General features: G+C 40.2%; 1 protein-coding gene across 5 annotated transcripts in view; it reads left to right on the plus strand.

Moving 5' to 3' along the window:
* The window catches only part of gria1a (glutamate receptor, ionotropic, AMPA 1a), a 342,037-nt gene that overhangs the window by 312,409 nt on the left and 5,983 nt on the right, over positions 1 to 23,645 (plus strand). For all 5 annotated transcript variants that reach the window (XM_060927686.1, XM_060927687.1, XM_060927688.1 and 2 more), the window contains 3 exons: positions 12,827 to 13,025; positions 13,335 to 13,582; positions 20,575 to 20,689. In XM_060927686.1, coding sequence (XP_060783669.1) covers positions 12,827 to 13,025; positions 13,335 to 13,582; positions 20,575 to 20,689 — 562 coding nt within the window. The remainder of the gene's footprint in view (positions 1 to 12,826; positions 13,026 to 13,334; positions 13,583 to 20,574; positions 20,690 to 23,645) is intronic.

Raw genomic sequence — 23,645 nt, forward strand, 5'->3', positions numbered from 1 at the left:
GTTTCCAAGGTGGTTAAAAAGCTCCTTGATGGCCAGGCTCCGGGAGTGGATGAGATTGGTCCCGAGTTCCTGAAGGTGCTGGATGTTGTTGGGCTGTCTTGACTGACACGCTTCTTCAACATTGCATAGAGGTTGGGGACAGTGCCTCTGGATTGGCAGACTGGGGTGGTGGTCTCCCTTTTTAAAAAGGGGGACAGGAGAGTGTGTTCCAAGTATACGGGGATCACACTTCTCAGCCTCCCTGGGAAAGCCTATGCTGGGGTGCTGGAGAGGAGAGTCCGGTCAATAGTTGAACCTCAGATTCAGGAGGAACAATGCAGTTTTTGTCCTGGTCATGGAACACTGGACCAGCTCTTTACCCTTGCAAGGGTACTGGAGGGTGCATGGGAGTTTGCCCAACTGGTCTACATGTGTTTTATGGACCTGGAGAAGGCTTACAACCATGTCCCTCAGGGTGCCCTGTGGGGGGTGCTTCGGGAGTATGGGGTTTGGGGCCCACTGCTGCGGACCATTCAGACCCTGTATCACCGGAGCAGGAGTTTGGTTCACATTGCCAGCAGTAAGTCAGACTTGTTCCTGATGCATGTGGGACTCTTCCAGGGCTGCCCTTTGTCACCAGATCTATTCATAACTTTGATGGACAGAATTTCTAGGTGCAGCCAAGGGGTGGAGGATGTCCGGTTTGATGGCATCAGGATCGTGTCTCTGCTTTTTGTGGATGATGTGGTCCTGTTGGCTTCATCAATCTGTGACCTCCAGCATGCGCTGGGATGGCTTGCAGCCGAGTGTGAAGTGACTGGGATGAGGATCAGCACCTCCAAGTCCATGGCCATGGCGCTCAGCTGGAAACGGGTGGAGTGCCTACTTCGGGTCGGGGGAATTGCTACCTCACGTGGAGGAGTTTAAGTATCTTGAGGTCTTGTTCACGAGTGAGGGTAGGGGGAGCAGGAGTTGGACAGCAGGATCAGGGCAGCATCAGCAGTGATGTGGACACTAAACCGGTCTGTTGTGGTGAAGAGGGAGCTGAGCCAAAAGGCAAAGCTCTCAGTTTACTGGTCCATCTATGTTCCCACCCTCACCTATGGTCATGAGCTGTGGGTAATGACCAAAAGAATGAGATTGTGGATACAAGCGGTCGAAATGAGTTTTCTCTGCAAGGTGGCTGGGCTCTCCCTTAGAGACAGGGTGAGAAGGTTGGTCATTCATGAGAGACTCAGAGTAGAACCGCTGCTCCTCCACATCGAAAGGAGTTAGCTGAGGTGGTTCGGGCACCTTGTTAGGATGCCCCCTGAACACCTCTGGGCATGCCCCACTGGGAGGAGACCCCGGGGCAAACCCAGGACATGCTGGAGAGATTACATCTCTCGGCTGGCCTGGGAACGCCTCGGTATTCCCCCAGAAGAGCTGGTGGAGGTGGCCAGGGAGAGGAAAGTCTGGGCTGCTCTGCTTAGGCTGTTACCCCCGTGACCCAGACCTGGATAAGTGGCAGAAAATGGATGGATGGATGGATGGATGGACATACCCAGAGCAGTGGGCAGCTATACTACAGTGCCCGGGAAGCAGATGGGGGTTAAGTGCCTTGCTCAAGGGCACTTCAGCCCAAGGCCACCTCATGTTAACCTAACCGCATGTCTTTGAACTGTGGGGGAAACCAGAGCACCCAGAGAAAATGCATGCAGACACAGGGAGAACATGCAAACTCCACAAAGAAAGGCCCCCCATCAGCTGCTGGGCTCGAACCCAGAACCTTCTTGCTGTGAGATGACAGTGCTAACCACTACACCACCGTGCCACCCATAATAACTCAAAGAAGCACAGCAAAATTCCTCCTCTGCATTTAACCCATGAACCCACGCATGCACAATGAGCGCACATGCACAGAGCAGTGGGTAGCTATGCTACAGCCCCTGGGGAGTAGTTGGGGGTTAGGTGTAAGGGCCCTTAGGCCATGATACAGAAGGAGGGGAAAGTGCTGTTCATTACCTCAACTGTTCATTCCTGCTGGTCCCAGGAATTGAACTGGAAACCTTTTGGGCCCAAGGCTGCTTCATTAACCTTCAGGCCATGGCTGCCCCCACTCCAATGGAGTTACTCGCTTTATTGTCTTCTAATCTGCCTTGGTGCAGCTCCCATACTACACTGTGATATAATATGTTAGAAGGCTCTCTATGACACATCTGTAAAAATTGACTAGCAGCTTCTGAGGGAGATTAGCTCTCCTCAGTTGTCTCAGGTAGTAAAGGCATTGTTGTGTGTTCCCTATGATTGAACTGGTGGTAGTAGACCAATAGAGTTTATCTGTGATGTTAACACCCAAGAATTGGAAGCTTGCCACTCTTTCTACAGGTTCATATGCAATATATACAAAGGTTTGTGTACAAACCTTTATTTCTTCCTAAAACCGAAAATCATTTTTGTTGTTGTTTTCCTCATGTTGAAGGCCATGTTATTGTCATCACACAATCGCACCAGATTTTGTACCTCCTCATTTTGTAAGCTGCCTCGTTGTTGCTGGTGATCAAACCAATAACTGTTGTATGATCTGCAAATGTAAGGATGATGTTTGAGAAATGAACTGCCATGCATTCAGAGGGGAAGAGGGTGTAGAGGAGGGGGCTGAGCACACAATCCTATGGAGCTTCTGTGCTCATGTCTCCTGTGGAGGAAGAATGCCCCCCTATCCTGATAGTCTGAGGGCAATTTGTCATGAAATCCTTTATCCAATTACAGAGAGATGTGTGAAGTCCAAGGTTTTGGTTTTGAGATCACCTTGTTGAGAATGATCGTGTTGAATGCTGTACTATAACTGAAAAACAGCCTGACATGAAAAACCATCTTGACATGGGCATCCTTGTTTTCTAAGTGGTTCAGGGCACTGTGGTATCCTCTGTGTGGTTGTGTCCTCGGTGGATCTTTTTCCCCGATCTGTTTGCAAATTGATATTGATCTAAAGTGGAAGTGATGAAGCTGATAATAAGGGCCATAACTAGTCTTTCTAGGCACTTTGTAATAACAGGTTTGAGAGCAAAATGGGGCGGCACGGTGGTGTAGTGGTTAGCGCTGTCGCCTCACAGCAAGAAGGTCCGGGTTTGAGCCCCATGGCCGGCGAGGGCCTTTCTGTGTGGAGTTTGCATGTTCTCCCCGTGTCCACGTGGGTTTCCTCTGGGTGCTCCGGTTTCCCCCACAGTCCAAAGACATGCAGGTTAGGTTAACTGGTGACTCTAAATTGACCATAGGTGTGAATGTGAGTGTGAATGGTTGTCTGTGCCTATGTGTCAGCCCTGTGATGACCTGGCGACTTGTCCAGGGTGTACCCCGCCTTTCGCCCGTAGTCAGCTGGGATAGGCTCCAGCTTGCCTGCGACCCTGTAGAACAGGATAAAGCGGCTAGAGATGATGAGATGAGATGAGATGAGATGAGATGAGATGAGATATGAGAGCAAAATGACAAAAATCATTTAAGCTCCTTACTGCAAATTGCTTTGGTACAGGAAAAATGCTGGTTGATTTTAAGCATAAAGGGACCACAGCCTGGGACAGTTCCAGATTAAAGATTCTTGTAAAAACCTCTGCCCGTTGATCTGCATATCCACCTCACCTCATGCTTGGTAAATGGGGGAAGTTCATTATTCTCAGGAGGTAAGGCCTTGATCACAATTCCTTTGTTCCTTCCATCAAATTTGGCAAAAATGTTGATCAGTTCCAAATGTCAGCATTAAACCAAGAGTGTGTTTGTTGTAATAAGCGGCTCATGTTATATTCTGAATAATATTGATAGTTAAATATTGAATTATACTATTGACGTTTACTGCTTTTTCTACTGAATGAAGTACATTTGAATATAACTCTGCAAATTATTGTAGCAATTCACAATAGGGATCTTAATACTAAATAGTATAAATGATTGAGTGGATTTGTTGTGGTTATTTTCATTATATTAATAAAAAATGCTTAAAATTAGTTTAATTCATACCCAGCTTCCTAGTTAATGCCTAGAGTATCATTATAAATAGTTGCAATGCCGCCTCCTCCTCTGGCTATATACGTAGCTGACAGACAGTGTCAGACTGTTCACCAAGAAGACACATTTAGCCTTTATGTCTGCTGCCTGGCCTCAGCTCTGAATTTTCATGATTAACTAGACCTGTCAGTCTGATTAAAGTCTGATTACCTCCAGAATGAAAAGGGAGAAATTGCATTTTAAGATTATGATCTTTGAAAGATTCTATTCCAGTTACACTGAAAGATGCCACCACACTGTTTTTATTCATTTTAATTTGCATTTATTATGTAAATATTAAAATAGCAAATGATATAACTAAGACAGCAAATTATGAATATGACCATGACCAATCAGCAGTCATTCCATGACTACTTAAAAATATTATAATTATTTTATGTAAAAAGGCAAACAAAAATAGCAGATTATTAGAAGTTATTTTATTTACATCATAAATGATTTTATGAAAATTTAATAACTCTCTCATATTTATATTAAGTTAGCATAATCTTAATGTTTTCATTATCCTAAAATGATAAGCTATAGCAAGTGAATGCCTTACCTATTTCTACATTTGAAAACTAATCTACTTACTACATGTTAAATAAGCACATGAGTGACACCTTATTAAAGATAATTCTTATAAAGTTTGCAATGAGGGTCTGTCTCACTTGTACATTTAAACCTGTATTGAGGTAAATCTCACTTGTAAATTCAGACAAGAACCTCATCAAGCACCATCACCTACTACATTTGGACAGTCTGCATACATATAAAATGTAGAATAAAAACATTTCACTCTGACACCCAACTTTTGAACATTATTAAAAATTTATTCTTGACAAACGTTTCGGCCTTCAGCCTTCTTCAGTGTCAAAAAAAAACAACATGGTGCTATGGGCGTGGTCTTATATATACAATTTTGTGAATTCTATACACTTCAAAATAAAAGACAAAGAAAAAATAAACTATTAATTACACAATTTAATAATTCAATATTATTAAAATTTATTAAAAAGAATGCGATTTTTAGATTTATATTCTTTTCGCTTGTTTAACCCATAAGGGGCTAAAGTAAACAATTGCGACATCCAGTACGCTTCCCTATTTAGAAGCATGTTGTCTAAACTATCTTGAGCAGCGTTAACTATTGTTTCTATACAAATGAATTCAAAATCATTCAAATTGTGGGGAGACTGATTAAAATGTTTGGCTACTTCACATGTTTTTTTTTTTTGTTTTTCATACTAGATTTATGGTTACGAAAACATACTTTAAACTCCGTAGTACAAGAGCCAACATAATGAAGATTACATTTACGGCAAGTTGCTAAATATACTGTATTGTGGGAAGTACAAGAAAGATGTTGGCGAATTTTGTATTTCCTTCCGGTTACGGAGCTGACAAAAAATTTGACTCTGCGAAAAAGTTATTACATAAATTGCATTTTTTGCTACACCTAAAGCAACCTTGTTCACACCCTTGATTATTGACTTCTGTGTCATCACGCTTGAGTTTAGAAGGCGCCAGAATATCCTTAAGATTTTTCAGCCTTCTAAAAGCTGAAATAATACTACCCTCCGGAAATACTCCTTGCATTAAAGTAGAGGAATGCAAAAAGCTGAGATTGTTCCGCAAAATCTTACCAATATCTGGAAGGTTAGGGTTAAAGTCAACAACCAAGGGCGTAACCTTACGCTCAGGCTTAATTGCCCCAGGCTTAAGTAACTCACTCCTAGGGAGAGAAGCTACTTGATCAAATTTACCAGAGACCAGGTTAGGGTCATAGTCTTGATCTACTAAATACTTCTTGTATTCCGAATTTCTGCGGTTAAGAAAGCCCACATTAGAACAGTTACGTTTGAGACGCAACACAATGCTATAGGGGATGGCGCGCTTGCAATGCTCAGGGTGACAACTAGTGGGGGACCACTAGGGAGATAGAGGTGACTGTCGGTAGGTTTCGAATAGACATCTGTCTGAATGAAACCATCAACTAGGTGCAGGGTCAGGTCTAATACGTTGAGCTTTTGCTCAGAAAAAAACAATTCAAATTTGATGGTAGGGTACAACCCGTTAATGTAATCCGTAAATTCATGTAATTTATCCTGACCGTGCACCCAGATGTCAACTATGTCATCTCTATAGTGCAGCCAAAGCAAAGGTTTGATCGCATAACCATTTTTAGCTAGGTTATCGATCTCACCTATAGCTATATCCGCATAGCTGCAGGCGTTCTTGGGGCCCATAGCAGTACCCATGCATTGCAAAAAATTAAACTGAACAAATTGAGAGTTATTGTGTAAAAGGCAAATTTCTACTGCTTCCAAAAGGCATTCCGTAGAGGGATGCAGGACTGTTCTTGAATCAAGGGCTTTCCTAACCACAGTTAAACCTAATGTATTGTCTATATTGGGGAACATAGAAATTACATCCCATGATACTAGTAGGGTATCTGAGGGAAAAGGACCCGCCTTATTGATATTTTCAATTTTGTTAAGCAAATCAGTAGTATCCTTAACAAATGATGGTAGCCCTTGGGCAAGAGGCTTCAAATGGAACTCGGTAAAGGCAGATAGTCTCTCTATAGCCGTGCCACAGCACGAAGTAATAAGACGTAGTGGGTTATCCGGTTTATGGGTTTTAACATTACCGAAGACCACACCTGGTTTGGCCTTGATGTCTATAACCCACTGGGCTATATCAAGACTAATCTGGCCTTCACCGTGCCATTTCTCCTCCCATTCTTTAACCTTCCTTAAATGTAGATCTGTAGGATCGAAATTAAGCTCCTTATAATGAAGGGGATTCTGTAATTGTCCCAGCATCTTACTAGAATATTCAGACTTATCGAGCATTACGAACCTAGAACCTTTATCTTGTATCCAAATAATTCTATGGTTATCCAATTTGAGTTCCTTTAGTGCTAATCGCTCTCCCTTAGATAGATTTTCCTTAGGTTTTCTAAAGTTCTTAGGATTAAATGTACCTTCCTTGACTTTAGCGAGAAAGAGTTACAGCTCAGGATGACTGGAGGTAGGTGGATTCCACATGCTCTTCTTAGGAACTGGGAACTCCTTAGTGTGAACATCCTCAGGGTCTGCACTTTCCTTTTCTTTATTGTGAAAGAACACTTTCAACCTCATCCTCTTTTCAAAGTTGTCCCAGTCCTCCTGGACCTTGAGCCAGTTGACATCCTTCGGAGTAGGGCAGAATGCTGGACCCTTTCGTAACAACTTTGCTTGTTCTTCCATCAGCGGCTTCTCACTCAAGTTAATTGCTTCCAGATCCAATTTGTCTTCCGACCCTGACTCAAGAGTAGCGCTCCTCTCCTGTGCTGAGTCTGCATAATAGAACCTCCCTACTCGCTTCTTCGATCTACGCCTTTTCCTCGGTCTCAGTCTGACACGTCGAGCCTTTCTCTTTGTTCCACAGCCAGTTCCACGTAACCTTCCACCCTCGTCCAAAACTGTAGTTGTATGTTTAAGTGAAATAGTTTTAGCCAATTTGGTTTTCTCCTTATTCCTCAGATCGTCCTGTAACTTCCGAATCTTGATACAAATCCCATGCCAAATACTGAGTGCTGTGTTGTAGTCGATGCTCTGAAAAGCTTCTTTTCACGTCTCTTGCAGTAGGCTCTGTAATCTTGAAACTTCTATCTTGTCCGCGCCCCAAACCTCACGGAGAATAATGCTGGATGACTGAAAAGTCTGCTGTTCACAAAATTGCTTTAAGCGCTCATCGTGGCAAACCAAATTAAGGTTGCAGCGCATTAAAAGTCCTGAAGGAACAATGTTCCTAGAAATACAATCTTGCAAGAACCGTAGATGGTGTTGATATCTAGCAAGTTTAGCCCACATATTTTCTAGCTTTCTAAAAAGTGGATAATTTGACAACATGGTTGGATCGATAGCGATTCCACGGCGACGATGAGTAGAATAATCATGTATAAAGTAGAGTAAAAAGTCTCTGTCAGCCAACAACCAGTCTGTCCAAAAGGATCCAAAGGATACCACGGGTCCCAGCAGTGTAGATATAGATAATGTAGAATAAAAACATTTCACTCTGACACCCAACTTTTGAACATTATTAAAAATTTATTCTCGACAAACGTTTCGGCCTTCAGCCTTCTTCAGTGTCAAAAAAACAACATGGTGCTATGGGCATGGTTTTATATATACAATTTTGTGAATTCTATACACTTCAAAATAAAAGACAAAGAAAAAAGTGAGAAGCCACTGATGGAAGAACAAGCGAAGTTGTTACAAAAGGGTCCAGCATTCTGCCCTACTCCGAAGGATGTCAACTGGCTCAAGGTCCAGGAGGACTGGGACAACTTTGAAAGGAGGATGAGGTTGAAAGTGTTCTTTCACAATAAAGAAAAGTGCAGACCCTGAGGATGTTCACACTAAGGAGTTCCCAGTTCCTAAGAAGAGCACGTGGAATCCACCTACCTCCAGTCATCCTGAGCTGTAACTCTTTCTCGCTAAAGTCAAGGAAGGTACATTTAATCCTAAGAACTTTAGAAAACCTAAGGACAATCTATCTAAGGGAGAGCGATTAGCGCTAAAGGAACTCAAATTGGATAACCATAGAATTATTCGGATACAAGATAAAGGTTCTAGATTTGTAATGCTTGATAAGTCTGAATATTCTAGTAAGATGCTGGGACAATTACAGAATCCCCTTCATTATAAGGAGCTTAATTTCGATCCTACAGATCTACATTTAAGGAAGGTTAAAGAATGGGGGGAGAAATGGCACGGTGAAGGCCAGATTAGTCTTGATATAGCCCAGTGGGTTATAGACATCAAGGCCAAACCAGGTGTGGCCTTCGGTAATGTTAAAACCCATAAACCGGATAACCCACTACGTCTGATTACTTCGTGCTGTGGCACGGCTATAGAGAGACTATCTGCCTTTACCGAGTTCCATTTGAAGCCTCTTGCCCAAGGGCTACCATCATTTGTTAAGGATACTACTGATTTGCTTAACAAAATTGAAAATATCAATAAGGCGGGTCCTTTTCCCTCAGATACCCTACTAGTATCATGGGATGTAATTTCTATGTTCCCCAATATAGACAATACATTAGGTTTAACTGTGGTTAGGAAAGCCCTTGATTCAAGAACAGTCCTGCAGCCCTCTACGGAATGCCTTTTGGAAGCAGTAGAAATTTGCCTTTTACACAATAACTCACAATTTGTTCAGTTTAATTTTTTGCAATGCATGGGTACTGCTATGGGCCCCAAGAACGCCTGCAGCTACGCGGATATAGCTATGGGTGAGATTGATAACCTAGCTAAAAATGGTTATGCGATCAAACCCTTGCTTTGGCTGCGCTATAGAGATGACATAGTCGACATCTGGGTGCATGGTCAGGATAAATTACATGAATTTACGGATTACATTAACAGGTTGTACCCTACCATCAAATTTGAATTGTTTTTTTCTGAGCAAAAGCTCAACGTATTAGACCTGACCCTGCACCTAGTTGATGGTTTCATTCAGACAGATGTCTATTCGAAACCTACCGACAGTCACCTCTATCTCCCCCCCACTAGTTGTCACCCTGAGCATTGCAAGCGCGCTATCCCCTATAGCGTTGTGTTGCGTCTCAAATGTAACTGTTCTAATGAGGGCTTTCTTAACCGCAGAAATTCGGAATACAAGAAGTATTTAGTAGATCAAGGCTATGACCCTAACCTGGTCTCTGGTAAATTTGATCAAGTAGCTTCTCTCCCTAGGAGTGAGTTACTTAAGCCTGGGGCAATTAAGCCTGAGCGTAAGGTTATGCCCTTGCTTATTGACTTTAACCCTAACCTTCCAGATATTGGTAAGATTTTGCGGAACAATCTCAGCTTTTTGCATTCCTCTACTTTAATGCAAGAAGTATTTCCAGAGGGTAGTATTATTTCGGCTTTTAGAAGGCCGAAAAATCTTAAGGATATTCTGGCGCCTTCTAAACTCAAGCGTGATGACACAGAAGTCAATAATCAAGGGCGTGAACAAGGTTGCTTTAGGTGTAGCAAAAAATGCGATTTATGTAATAACTTTTTCGCAGAGTCAAATTTTTTGTCAGCTCCGTAACCGGAAGGAAATACAAAATTCGCCAACATCTTTCTTGTACTTCCCACAATACAGTATATTTAGCAACTTGCCGTAAATGTAATCTCCAATATGTTGGCTCTTGTACTACGGAGTTTAAAGTATGTTTTCGTAACCATAAATCTAGTATGAAAAACAAAACAAAAAAAAACATGTGAAGTAGCCAAACATTTTAATCAGTCTCCCCATAATTTGAATGATTTTGAATTCATTTTTATAGAAACAATAATTAACGCTGCTCAAGATAGTTTAGACAACGTGCTTCTAAATAGGGAAGCATACTGGATGTTGCAATTGTTTACTTTAGCCCCTTATGGGTTAAACAAGCGAAAAGAATATAAATCTAAAAATCACATTCTTTTTAATAAATTTTAATAATATTGAATTATTAAATTGTGTAATTAATAGTTTATTTTTTCTTTGTCTTTTATTTTGAAGTGTATAGAATTCACAAAATTGTATATATAAGACCACGCCCATAGCACCATGTTGTTTTTTTGACACTGAAGAAGGTTGAAGGCCGAAACGTTTGTCGAGAATAAATTTTTAATAATGTTCAAAAGTTGGGTGTCAGAGTGAAATGTTTTTATTCTACATTATCTGTATCTACACTGCTGGGACCCATGGTATCCTTTGGATCCTTTTGGACAGACTGGTTGTTGGCTGACAGAGACTTTTTATTCTCTCTCTCTCTCTCTATATATATATATATATATATATATATATATATATATGGGGCGGCACGGTGGTGTAGTGGTTAGCGCTGTCGCCTCACAGCAAGAAGGTCCTGGGTTCGAGCCCCGGGGCCGGCGAGGGCCTTTCTGTGTGGAGTTTGCATGTTCTCCCCGTGTCCGCGTGGGTTTCCTCCGGGTGCTCCGGTTTCCCCCATAGTCCAAAGACATGTAGGTTAAGTTAATTGGTGGCTCTAAATTGACCGTAAGTGTGAATGGTTGTTTGTGTCTATGTGTCGGCCCTGCAATAACCTGGCGACTTGTCCAGGGTGTACCTTGCCTCTCTCCCATAGTCAGCTGGGATAGGCTCCAGCTTGCCTGCGACCCTGTAGAACAGGATAAGCGGCTACAGATAATGGATGGATATATATATGGGCATTGCCTAAATGTGAAGCTCCCAATGAGTGTATGAGCAAAATATTTCCAAGGGCATAAAATCAACCTGAATAGAATAATAGTATTATAGCATATGAACTATCAAATTGTGTACTGTAGTGTATTTTGCATCAGTAAATTGCTGCATTGTCTTCTGACAGTGATACCAGTAATGAGATATGCATTACAGTGATGAATACATATTTATTCCTTTCTTTGACACCGCATGCCGTGCTCCTGAAACAACACCATGACATTAATTATGGTGTGACTCTGCTGGGTGTCTGGTGGACAGCAGTAAACCAACGCTTTCATGTTACATCATTACTATAGTTATGATTGAATATCAAACTTGATATGTCAAAGAGTTGTCTGATTACATCTCTCGTGTCCACATGCATTTGCATGCACACAGTGCCATTAGGACTAATTACCATGCACCTGTCCTTGATTAGATCATAGTGCATACATATAAAGACTCACAGTAACACACAGACTTTGTGGAGTATATGCTCTGTACCGTGCATCTGACATTACCAAGCCTGATATTTTGTCTCGCTTTTCTGGTTTTGATGCTGTTTGTGTTTATGGACTGTGAGTATTGTATTACCTCCGATATCCTGTCTGTGCCTAACTCGACCACTGCCTGTTTTTCAACTCTGCCTTTGTCTGTGTTTTGGATCTGTTTGCTAGTGTGCTTTCAATAAAACTCTTCCTGCACTTACATCCGTCTACCGCCCTTACATGAAACTGTCAACTATCCAACAAGCTAGTGGACTAATAAAACTGTTTTAATGAGTTTTATATGCAATTGTTTGAATATTTTCCATAAAATGTGTTAGTAAATAATCCCATGTTATTTTTTAAATTAAAAATAAAAATAAGCACTGGATAAAAACCCATCTAGCCTTATGTCAGTAAAGATACAAATTTTGTTGTCTGATGGCCAAGTGTTTATGAGATACATTGCCTTGTACTTACAATCAGGTACCCTGTGGTGGTACACATTCGTTATACACATGTACATTCATACATATGGACACTGTACGGTCAAAAGCCATCAAAAATCAGGTTGATGCATTACCATATTCTCTTTAGTATGGGGTTGCATTCCATGTGCTTTGTGTGCGGGGAGCTCCGCTATAAGGTGCAGCTATCAGTGCAATTAATGGTGAAGAATATATCTTACATCAACCATTGAGATAAATAAAGCACTAATAAAACCACTCTATTTGACATCTTTTTCTATCCATACAGAAGTCAATTCCCTCTTGTAATGAATGAGTTCCTCAAGCTAATATTGTCCAAGAAAAAACAGACTTATGTTTAAAGCCAAAGTCTCATATAAAGGAAACACATCTCTGTTTGGGTTAAACTCCACCCCATGTGCACAACTCAGAGCCACCTGTCCTAACAGTGTCCAAGCCTGTAGTTACATCTGAGCTTTGAGTACCAAGTTGTACAATTTCAGCATTAACTCCTCACTATGCAGGCTTTATTCAACTCTGACAATAGCACATGATGAGTTATGTAACCTGTATTGACAACTGACATTTTGATACAAGGCTTTAACTAAGAAAAGCATATTTGTGTTGTGTATGTTTCATTTGAAGATCTCTCTCAGGCCGGATCGTGGGTGGTGTCTGGTGGTTCTTCACCCTCATCATCATTTCATCCTACACAGCTAACCTGGCAGCCTTCCTCACTGTGGAGAGGATGGTCTCTCCTATCGAGAGTGCTGAAGACTTAGCCAAGCAGACTGAGATCGCTTATGGTACACTCGATGCTGGCTCAACCAAAGAGTTCTTTAGGGTAAGTAAGTGAATTTCATTGCAATTCATAAGGTTTATCATCTGTTGAAACCATGAAAGGTGTAATATGTTTGTGATAACATTGGATAGGCACCTTTCCTGAAATGTTTATTTCATTGTCTTGTACCACTGTATACGTTTTGTAATTTGTGGACCTTTATTTTTCTGCTTTATTTTCTTTGTTAATGTATGGATAGGATGAAAATTTAAGTGACAATTATTAATGTTAAGTTGCCATTTTAAACCCTGTGTATCACTATATAATCCCACATGTGAAAATCCTTCTTAGTCAGACTAATTTTTTCTGTAGCGGTCGAAGATCGCGGTGTTTGAAAAGATGTGGTCCTATATGAAGTCAGCCGATCCATCTGTGTTTGTGAAGACCACTGATGAAGGAGTGATTAGAGTTAGGAAGTCTAAAGGAAAGTATGCCTATCTGCTGGAGTCCACCATGAATGAATATATTGAACAACGCAAACCCTGTGATACCATGAAAGTGGGCGGGAATTTGGACTCTAAGGGTTATGGTGTTGCGACACCAAAAGGATCGCCACTCAGGTAAAGTACAGCACTATTTCATCTTTTGTGCACACTGTGTGGACTACAGTAGCAGTAATAATACTACTAGTAAGATAAGGAAACAAAATGTTAATCTTGAAGACATTTCTTCAATCAGCCCATGACTAGTAGTAGTAGTACTAATACAGCTACATTAAACATAGTAGTAGCATTACTGCTCATTGAATCTCAATCACTGCACTGTTTGGATTGCAGTAAATGAACTTTGTGGTGTGCTGTATACTTTTATTGATTTAATTTCCATTTAATATATAATGATCAAAACATTAAATTAAACAATGTAAAGAGGATTACAAATTATAAATATAACCATGACAACTATGTCTATCTTGATACAAGCTTTTAATAATGAATTAATAGCCTACAAACTGACAGACTGATGCCCATCCATAAGAATCAGCTAGAATAGGAACTGATAGTTATTAAAACATGTTCTGCTACCAAGAGCCTATGAATTCTGTCTATCAATGCAGCATGTGTCCGATGTTTTAATTCCACAATTTAACTGTGAAGATACTTTTGTTTTTTTAACTGTTAATGTTAATGTTCTTAGCCATTTAATTGATAGTATACAAGTGGCAAAATAATTTTCCATTTCGTAACACATTACAAGACTGCAGCATGTACACTGGTGCTTCAAAGTTTGTGAACCCTTTAGAATTTTCTATATTTTTGCATAAATATGACCGAAAACATCATCAGATTTTCACACAAATCCTAAAAGTAGATAAAGAGAACCCAGTTAAACAAATGAGACAAAAACATTATACTTGGTCATTTATTTATTGAGGAAAATTATCCAATATTACATACTGTATCTGTGAGTGGCAAAAGTATGTGAACCTTTGCTTTCAGTATCTGGTGTGACCCCCTTGTGTAGCAATAACTGCAACTAAATGTTTCCGGTAACTATTGATCAGTCCTGCACATTGGCTTGGTGGAATTTTAGCCCATTCCTCCATATAGAACAGCTTCAGCTCTGGGATGTTGGTGGGTTTCCTCACATGAACTGCTTGCTTCAGGTCCTTCCACAACATTTCGATTGGATTAAGGTCATGACGTTGACTTGGCCATTCCAAAACATTAACTTTATTCTTCTTTAACCATTCTTTGGTAGAACGACTTGTGTGCTTCGGGTTGTTGTCTTGCTGCATGACCCACCTGCTCTTGAGATTCAGTTCATGGACAGATGTCCTGACGTTTTCCTTTCGAATTTGCTGGTATAATGCAGAATTCATTGTTCCATCAATGATGGCAAGCCGTCCTGGCCCAAATGCAGTAAAACAGGCCCAAACCACAATACTACCACCACCATGTTTCACAGATGGGATTAGGTTCTTATGCTGGAATGCAGTGTTTCATTTCTCCAAACATAATGCTTCTCATTTCAACCAAAAAGTTCTATTTTGGTCTCATCCGTCCACAAAACATTTTTCCAATAGCCTTCTGGCTTGTCCACATGATCTTTAGCAAACTGCAGACGAGCAGCAATGTTCTTTTTGGAGAGCAGTGGCTTTCTCCTTGCAACCCTGCCATGCACACCATTGTTGTTCAGTGTTCTCCTGATGGTGGACTCATGAACATTAACATTAGCCAATATGAGAGAGGCCTTCAGTTGCTTAGAAGTTACCCTGGGGTCCTTTGTGACCTCGCCAACTACTGCACGCCTTGCTCTTGGAGTGATCCTTAATGGTCGACCACTCCTGGGGAGGGTAACAATGGTCTTGAATTTCCTCCATTTGTACACAATCTGTCTGACTGTGGATTGTTGGAGTCCAAACTCTTTAGAGATGGTTTTGTAAACTTTTTCAGCCTGATGAGCATCAACAACGCTTTTTCTGAGGTCTTCAGGAATCTATTTTGTTCGTGCGATGATACACTTCCACAAACGTGTTGTGAAGATCAGACTTTGATAGATCCCTGTTCTTTAAATAAAACAGGGTGCCCACTCACACCTGATTGTTATCCCATTGATTGAAAACATGTGACTCTAATTTCACCTTCAAATTAACTGCTAATCCTAGAGGTTCACGTACTTTTGCCACTCACAGATATGTAATATTGGATCATTTTCCTCAATAAATAAATGACCAAGTATAATATTTTTGTCCCATTTGTTTAACTGGGTTCTCTTTATCTACTTTTAGGACTTGTGTGAAAATCTGATGATGTTTTAGGTCATATTTATGCAGAAATATAGAAAATTCTAAAGGGATCACAAACTTTCAAGCACCACTGTAGTTTCCATCATCATGCAGCACAGTGGCGTGTGTGGGTGGATGAGGTGTGTGTGTGTGCGTGCGTGCGTGCGTGCGTGCGTGCGCGCGTGCATGAATCAGCCCAGAATGCATGCAACTCTCACCAAGAGCTAGGGTTTTTGAGAATTTATCTCAAGTGCTTGCATAAGAAGGGGTGGCATACTGTTCAGAAAGCACTTATGGTCAGCACTCTGGCAATCAACACTAGTGTCCTGTATTCAAACACTGAACACGCATCATTCAGTTCAAGCTAACTGAGTGATGCACTAAAGCTAAGGTATACTGTAGCTTTAGTGATTACCAATCTTCTTTCCCCTTCCTTACTTCTTATTTAATTCTTATGTTTCCATTTGAATCTGATGCAAGTAGTGCTGTCAAAAATGTCGCGTTATTAACGCGTTAACTTGACTCAATTTTAACGGCGATAATTTTTTTTATCGCGAGATTAACGCTCTGTGACATGATGCCACGCCCCGCACAGCCAGAGTCCTCTGCCCTCCCCCGAAGAGCCACTGTGCTCGGCTTTAGGTTTCGTTTTCCCATCGGCGGCTCCAGCTCCACTTTGCAGTGGCTGTGACAAGACGTGTTATGCTCTGCAATAAAAAAAAAACATTGGTACAACCAGTGTTCGAACTATGCCGATATTTTCGGGGGGCTCCCTTATTTTCCCTTGGGGGGGGTGCTTGCGCTTGTCTCAGAGCGCGGATCTCCGATCGCGCGCTCACTTCGGATATGCAAATGCTTTCCGTTACACATGATTGCTATGTCAATAAACATCATTTTGCCAATATTTTAGAGACCCCCCAACATTTCCCAAATCATGTTTTCAAGGGATCTCATGTCTGTTTCAGGGGATCTCGGATCCCCCGTGTACCCCCGTAGTTCGAATGGTGAGCAAGCCCATTCACTTTTTTATGCTGATAAGAGAATTACAATGGTTTTTCATGTGACAAAAATGTGCGATTAAATTGCGATTAATCGCGAGTTAACTATGACAGTCGCGACATTAATCGCGATTAAATATTTTAATCGCTTGACAGCACTAGATGCAAGTTATGAGTGACATTAAGATATTGATACGTATACTATATACACACTTCGACGACATGAGTGTCTCAGTGTCATTCAATTTATAGCACTATCTCATACCACTAAGACATTAATACAGATCTGATATTATATCCAGTTCAGTGCAAAAGGGGCTCAGAAGGGCAATTTAGAGCTGCTAAAATAACTTCAATAAACTCTACCTCTTTCTAATAAGAAAAACTCCTTGGGGGAATGACCTCCTAGCGATTGTACTGTTATATTTAGGTCACCTTATAGAAATTTGAACATGGAATGAGAGACAAAGGAAAAATGACATTGGCTATAGGATGTAAAAAAAACTGTTTTCAGCATGCCATGCAAAGGAGAAATGTGTTTTTATGCATTGTTTTACAGTTGTCACTGCTTCAGCAAGAGGTACAGAGTCTGATAAATGAATCTGCACATGTCTGCTGTGATGGATGGAGAGACAGTTAGCATGCTCCTTTTAGGGCCATTTTATCAGAACTATAGATTGCGTGAGACACACTCTGCCAGACCTTCATCACTCTTTGCTGATAAACTCAGATAAACTTTTTGGTTTGAACTGTTTAGAGCTAAAATGGGGGTTCATGCATAAATGTGTACCTACTGTTTTAACAGTATCCAATCTATGGGCCATATTCAAAGCTGGCAACTCAGCTCCAAAAGGCACAATGTTTAGGGAAAATTACTTGTATTCAGAGATAGGGTATGCAGTTCTTAATTCAAGTTTATGAGCACCATATTGAAATCATGTGAATTACCTACATGTATTTCATGCCTCCACTCCATTGTTGTCAGTTTTCTTACATAGTGGTGTCCAAGATGGGGCTTTTCAGAAGCATCTAGACCACTACCTTAATACACAAGCACTAACCTTTAAAGCTGGGGGCGAAATGGGATAGAAAATGTGCACATAAACAGCAGGACACTTTTTTCTTGTTGTCAAATGTAATACTACAGTAGCCTTAAACCAGAAAGGGGGGAGTGCTATGTTGTTATTTAAACCTCATTTTTATTGAATAATTCATTATTTCAAGATATTATGTCAGCATTTAAAATTATCTCATTATTTTAAAATTATTTTGAGTGAATATAACATTATTTTGACTTAAGAATTTATTTTGAGTTATTATTTAACATCCCACAATCCATCAGTGAGACTAATTTATTGAATATACTTGTTTATAGCCATAATAATGCTTACTTAGTATGCTGTTTCCGAGATAGTAAGTAAAGTAAATGCTGTTTTACTGGAATTCAGTTTATACTTCTACATTTTTTTTTTTTGCCAAGCTCCACAGAAGAGATAAATTAACTCTCTGCAGAGGGGCACAGACCATGTTTATTTACATTGCTGACCACCTCAGTATATAATGTGCCATATCAGTCTGTGCCTTTGAACTGTGAATTGTGTGCAGGACAATGATGAATGGGTTTGAGATTGATAAACATTGAAGACATTTTGGAGAATTAGTAGCATTTTCCTTTGAATGGTGCTATGGGTATTACAGAGATAATGTTAAGCTAGTATAGTTAACTCTAAACAACTGCTACTTCATCTCTGATTGTAAGGGAACAATAAGCACATTTTAACCAGTGTTTTTTTATTTAAGTTCAGATCACCATAACCTGGACTATTTTTTGAATCATTAAAGGGGAAAATCAGTGACTGTAAGCATACAGTCATGTGAAAAAATAAGTACATCCTATGGAAATTGTCGACTTTTCTCAACATATTTAAACAAGCAAACATTTCATCCTTTTGATTCAGTGCCGACAGATTGAGGCCCTGTCCACACGGCAACGGATTCAGGTGACTCCGATACAATTGCTTATCGTTTAGGCCTGGCATCCACACGGCACCGGCGTTTTGGGTGCCCAAAACGCAATCTTTTTGAGAACGGGTTCCAGAGTGGAAAGATCTGGCAACGTTGCCGTTGTGAAGTCGTCTGGATGAGTAGAACGGATTTGTTTACGATGACGTCACAACCACATGACTGTGAGTGCTTCACGCCGGGTAGAAGTGTAACGAATATCACCAGGAAAAAGCCTTACAGAGCACTAGTGAGAGTGAAACACGAGCTTGGATATTATTATTATTATTATTATTATGTTCAGTGTTAGTTCACAGTAGTAATGCAAGAAGCAGAATAGTGACAGTCATAGTGAAGCAAAAACATGCAATTGTACAAACACTGCAGCTCTACAGCAAAATATTCATTTATGAAATGGTCTGATTCTTAACACCAGTAGTGCCAATGATCTCATTGCGATGCGAGTTGTCAACAAATCCTATAACTTGGTTCATGAAACGCGCTTACAAAATATTTTCACTGTGAATATTTATTGTGTAATGGTGCAATCCCGCCAGCAAAAATAGGGGAAAAAAGGAGCGATCTCACCTCTTCAGATGTTGATTTAAGTCCGACAATACATTCCTCAAAAAGGGCGTAGAGGAGCAAATTAATCCAATTTATTCCGGACCATTAAAGACGCCGCCTTCCGCGTAGAATCATACGTCATCCTCGCCGCCATATTGGAGAGGTCAAAGCGGAGAATAAAGATTAGCTGCGTTTAACTGTACCAACAGGTTTACCATCCAAACGAGATCATATGGGATTACCTTTCACAGGTGAGAAACAACAAATTAATCCATCAATGTGTATCATTCAATTTATTCCGGACCATTGAAGACGCTGCCTTCCGCGTAGAATCATACGTCATCCTCGCCGCCATATTGGAGAGGTCAAAGCGGAGAATAAAGATTAGCTGCGTTTAACTGTACCAACAGGTTTTCTGTCCAAACGAGATCACATGGGATTACCTTTCACAGGTGAGACTGGAAAAATACTTTTCATTGTATTTGGTCATTATAATGTAATTTTACAAACAGATTTTCCTGACTTTGTGGCTAATATGAAGTCTCGCGCATAATAGTTTATGCGCATGCGTCGTTACTTCTTCTATTGTTCTGGTGTCTCCGAAGGGACCGTCTTACAGCGCCCCTAGAGGTGTGGCATGTGCATTGCATCGTTTTCAGCAAGCGTTGCGTTGCCATATGGACCTGATATTTTACTGATTGTTGCCCATTTGGACGCGATATATTTTTAAATAACATCTCGTTGCCGTTGTTGTGTGGATGTAGCCAAAGATGAACAACACAACAAGGAAAATGAGCTCTTTCAATCATTTATTAAACAAAAATATCAATAGATGTAGTATTTTTCTATGGAGAAAGTAAGTACACCCTTGGCTTCAGAAGTACACCCTTGCTTTTCCAGGGTATCCTTACTTTTTTTGACTCATTTTTTAAATTTAAATTATTAAAATGACTACAAAATGCCAATTTTATGTGTCATTTGTTGGATTATATTAGCTTTATCTGTCCGCATTGTATCAAAGAGAGTGAAATGTTTGCTTGTTTAAATATGTTGAGAAAAGTCCCACATGACTGTATAAACAATGACTAAGCAAATCTATGGCTGAGCTAATATATTGTTTCTGTCTCATTTTTCACAAAACACCATGATCAACACCATTGTAGTCTATAGTTAATTAATTAACATGTCAAAGCCTTGCTGAACAGTGAGTAATGACTGTACCTGTACATGTCTGACCACATTGTTGTCTTATTGTTTCAAGAAATCGAGTCAACCTGGCAGTGTTGAAACTGAATGAGCAGGGCCTGTTGGACAAATTGAAAAACAAATGGTGGTACGACAAGGGCGAGTGCGGCAGTGGGGGAAGTGATGCAAAGGTCAGCCCTGATGTGACAAACACAGTCAGTAAAATCAAGCACCACAGGGAACCGGCAAGCCCACACTGAGCCAACACTCTGGCCAAAAACTGCCAAAAGGCTGAGCTCAATACATGCTTTTTGAGACAAAAAAAGGTTTTTAGAAATCGGATGTTTCATACAGAGCAGACAGAGGTCTGATTTGACCCTGTTTGGGCAGATAAAACAAAGCAGAATGTTTTCAGCCTGCCGGTTGCCTGAAGTAATATCAGCAGGGAGCAAGGGATTATGGCTAGGAGTATTGATGCAGATCATTTACTGTTAAAATGTGCATTTGTGTGTATATGTGTTTGCATGTGTCTTAAAAAGTATTGTTAAATAGTACGAAACACTTAAACATTTGACTTAATACCGATTGGTGTATCATTTTATTATATTATTTTATATTATTATATTATTGGTTAAAGCATCCCGTGTGTGTGTGTGTGTGTGTGTGTGTGTGTGTGTGTGTGTGTATATATATATATATATATATATATATATATATATATATGGAGAGAGAGAATATTACACAGTTGTGTGAGGATCTGAAATTTATCTTCGAGTGGTGAACATGTTTACGAGTGAGCAAAGTGAATGAGTGAAAATATTTTCAACACGAGAAGATAAACTTCATATCTCCATGCCACCATGTAATCTTCTTTATATTATATGGTCACATCCACAAAAAAACATGCAAGTTAATCAAAATAATTTTAATTTTGAACTAGTTCACCATTTTGACAATGCATGTCTAGTCAGCAGGAAAGCACTGGGAGTGACATCATCAAAGTGAAATATCGGAAAATATTTCACTCAGATTTGCGATGTATTTTGGATGAAAAATGTGAGTTTTTCAATACAATAAATCCTAAATTAGTCTATCTTAACTGTTCAAGCACCAATTACCAAAGCAAATTCCTTGTATGTGAGAATGTACTTGGCAATAAACTTGATTCTGATTCAAAATTTCATATCTTCAAGCCAACATGTGATATTATTTTTCTGACACATTCACAAACAAAAAGTATCCCAATTTATCAAAAGAATTCATTGATTTCCTCACAAGTGACATATAGAGATTTATGTCAAGGTTTTGATTCTCCATGTCCAGGATGTAGCTCGTATGAAAAATATGAAATACGAGTGGTGTATGTCCCAGTAAAACACTCGCTTCTCATTTGCGGCATGGAGCTATGATTTTCACATGAAAGACAAATGACAGTAATTATTTACAGGATGTAAAAATGTTTTCATTATCGTTTTCTCATTTCATACACATTCAACAGCAGAAGCATCTGCTATACTGTGGGGGAAAAACATAAAAAAAACTGTGAATGAGACTACTCTGTAGGCTCACATTCCATTTATTCTTCTATGGGCTATTAAGTGTTGCATTAAATCATGAGCTCATAAATGATTAGATTCATAAACCTAATGCAGTAGCCTCAGGGCGCACATTTATGCATGCTTTTACACAGATTTATGTTAATTGATTTAGGATTTAATTAGAAGCACATCATATACTGCATTCAGAAGTTATTTTTACACTGCACCAGCAGTGAATTTTGTTGCAGTTTCACTTCTACACATTCATTTTAATTTCTTATATTTTTTTGTCTGTAGTTTAACTAAAAGTAATTTAAAAAAAACTATATAGTGTATAAATAATGGTCTAGTTATTGCAAGTCAGCATGAAAACAGTGCTATCCAGACAGGCCTAGTGGATTAAATTTGAAGATGGAACATATGGAAAAGTAACATCTTTTTTTTTTTTTTTTAAAGTTCCTTGGTCACCTGTCTCACAACACACCTGCAGGACATACACAAGTGACACACACACACAGCCCCCTATTATTACGCTGAGCAAGCAACAGAGCACATATGAGCTGATCTCCTTTTACATTTTGATTGATAAATGGCTGTTTGGCAGCAATGTCATTATGGTTTGATTGCTCCTAATAATAATCACCCTTAATAACCTTGAATAAGAATCCATTTCAGCATTTACTATACAACCACTATACACTGACCTTCATTAGTATCCAACACTGAAATAATTAGCTATTTATAATTCTATAAAATATAACCAAAGGATATATAAAATATAACCATTTGATATGTAATAGTGGCAACCACCAAAATAAGTAACTTAAATAAATAAAATTGAAGATGCATATACCAATCAGCCATAAGTTCTGACTAATACAGAAAGGTGTCGGCATTACATTTTTCATCAGTTTGTGCTACAGTAGCTCTTCTGTGGGATTGGACTATATGACCTAGCCTTCATGCCCCGTGCGAAACAATGAGCCTTGGCCACCCATCACCCTGTTATGGTTCATCGGTTGTCCTCCTTTGGGTCACTTTTGGTAGGTGCTAACCACTGCATACCAGGAACACGCCACAAGATGTGCCATTTTGGAGATGCTCAGACCCAGTCATCTAGCCATCACAATGTGGCCCTTGTCAAAGTCGCTCAGATCCTTACACTTGCCCATTTGTCCTGCTTCCAACACATCAACTTTGAGAACTGACTCTTCTCTTTTTGTCTAATATATCCCACCCCGGGCGGCACGGTGGTGTAGTGGTTAGTGCTGTCGCCTCACAGCAAGAAGGTTCTGGGTTCGAGCCCCGTGGCCGGCGAGGGCCTTTCTGTGTGGAGTTTGCATGTTCTCCCCATGTCCGCGTGGGTTTCCTCCGGGTGCTCCGGTTTCCCCCACAGTCCAAAGACATGCAGGTTAGGTTAACTGGTGACTCTAAATTGACCGTGAGTGTGAATGGTTGTCTGTGTCTATGTGTCAGCCCTGTGATGACCTGGCGACTTGTCCAGGGTGTACCCCGCCTTTTGCCCGTAGTCAGCTGGGATAGGCTCCAGCTTGCCTGCGACCCTGTAGAAGGATAAAGCGGCTAGAGATAATGAGATGAGATGAGATAT

The sequence above is a fragment of the Neoarius graeffei genome, chromosome 8 (genome assembly GCF_027579695.1).
Source record: "Neoarius graeffei isolate fNeoGra1 chromosome 8, fNeoGra1.pri, whole genome shotgun sequence".
Classification (NCBI taxonomy): Eukaryota; Metazoa; Chordata; class Actinopteri; order Siluriformes; family Ariidae; genus Neoarius; species Neoarius graeffei.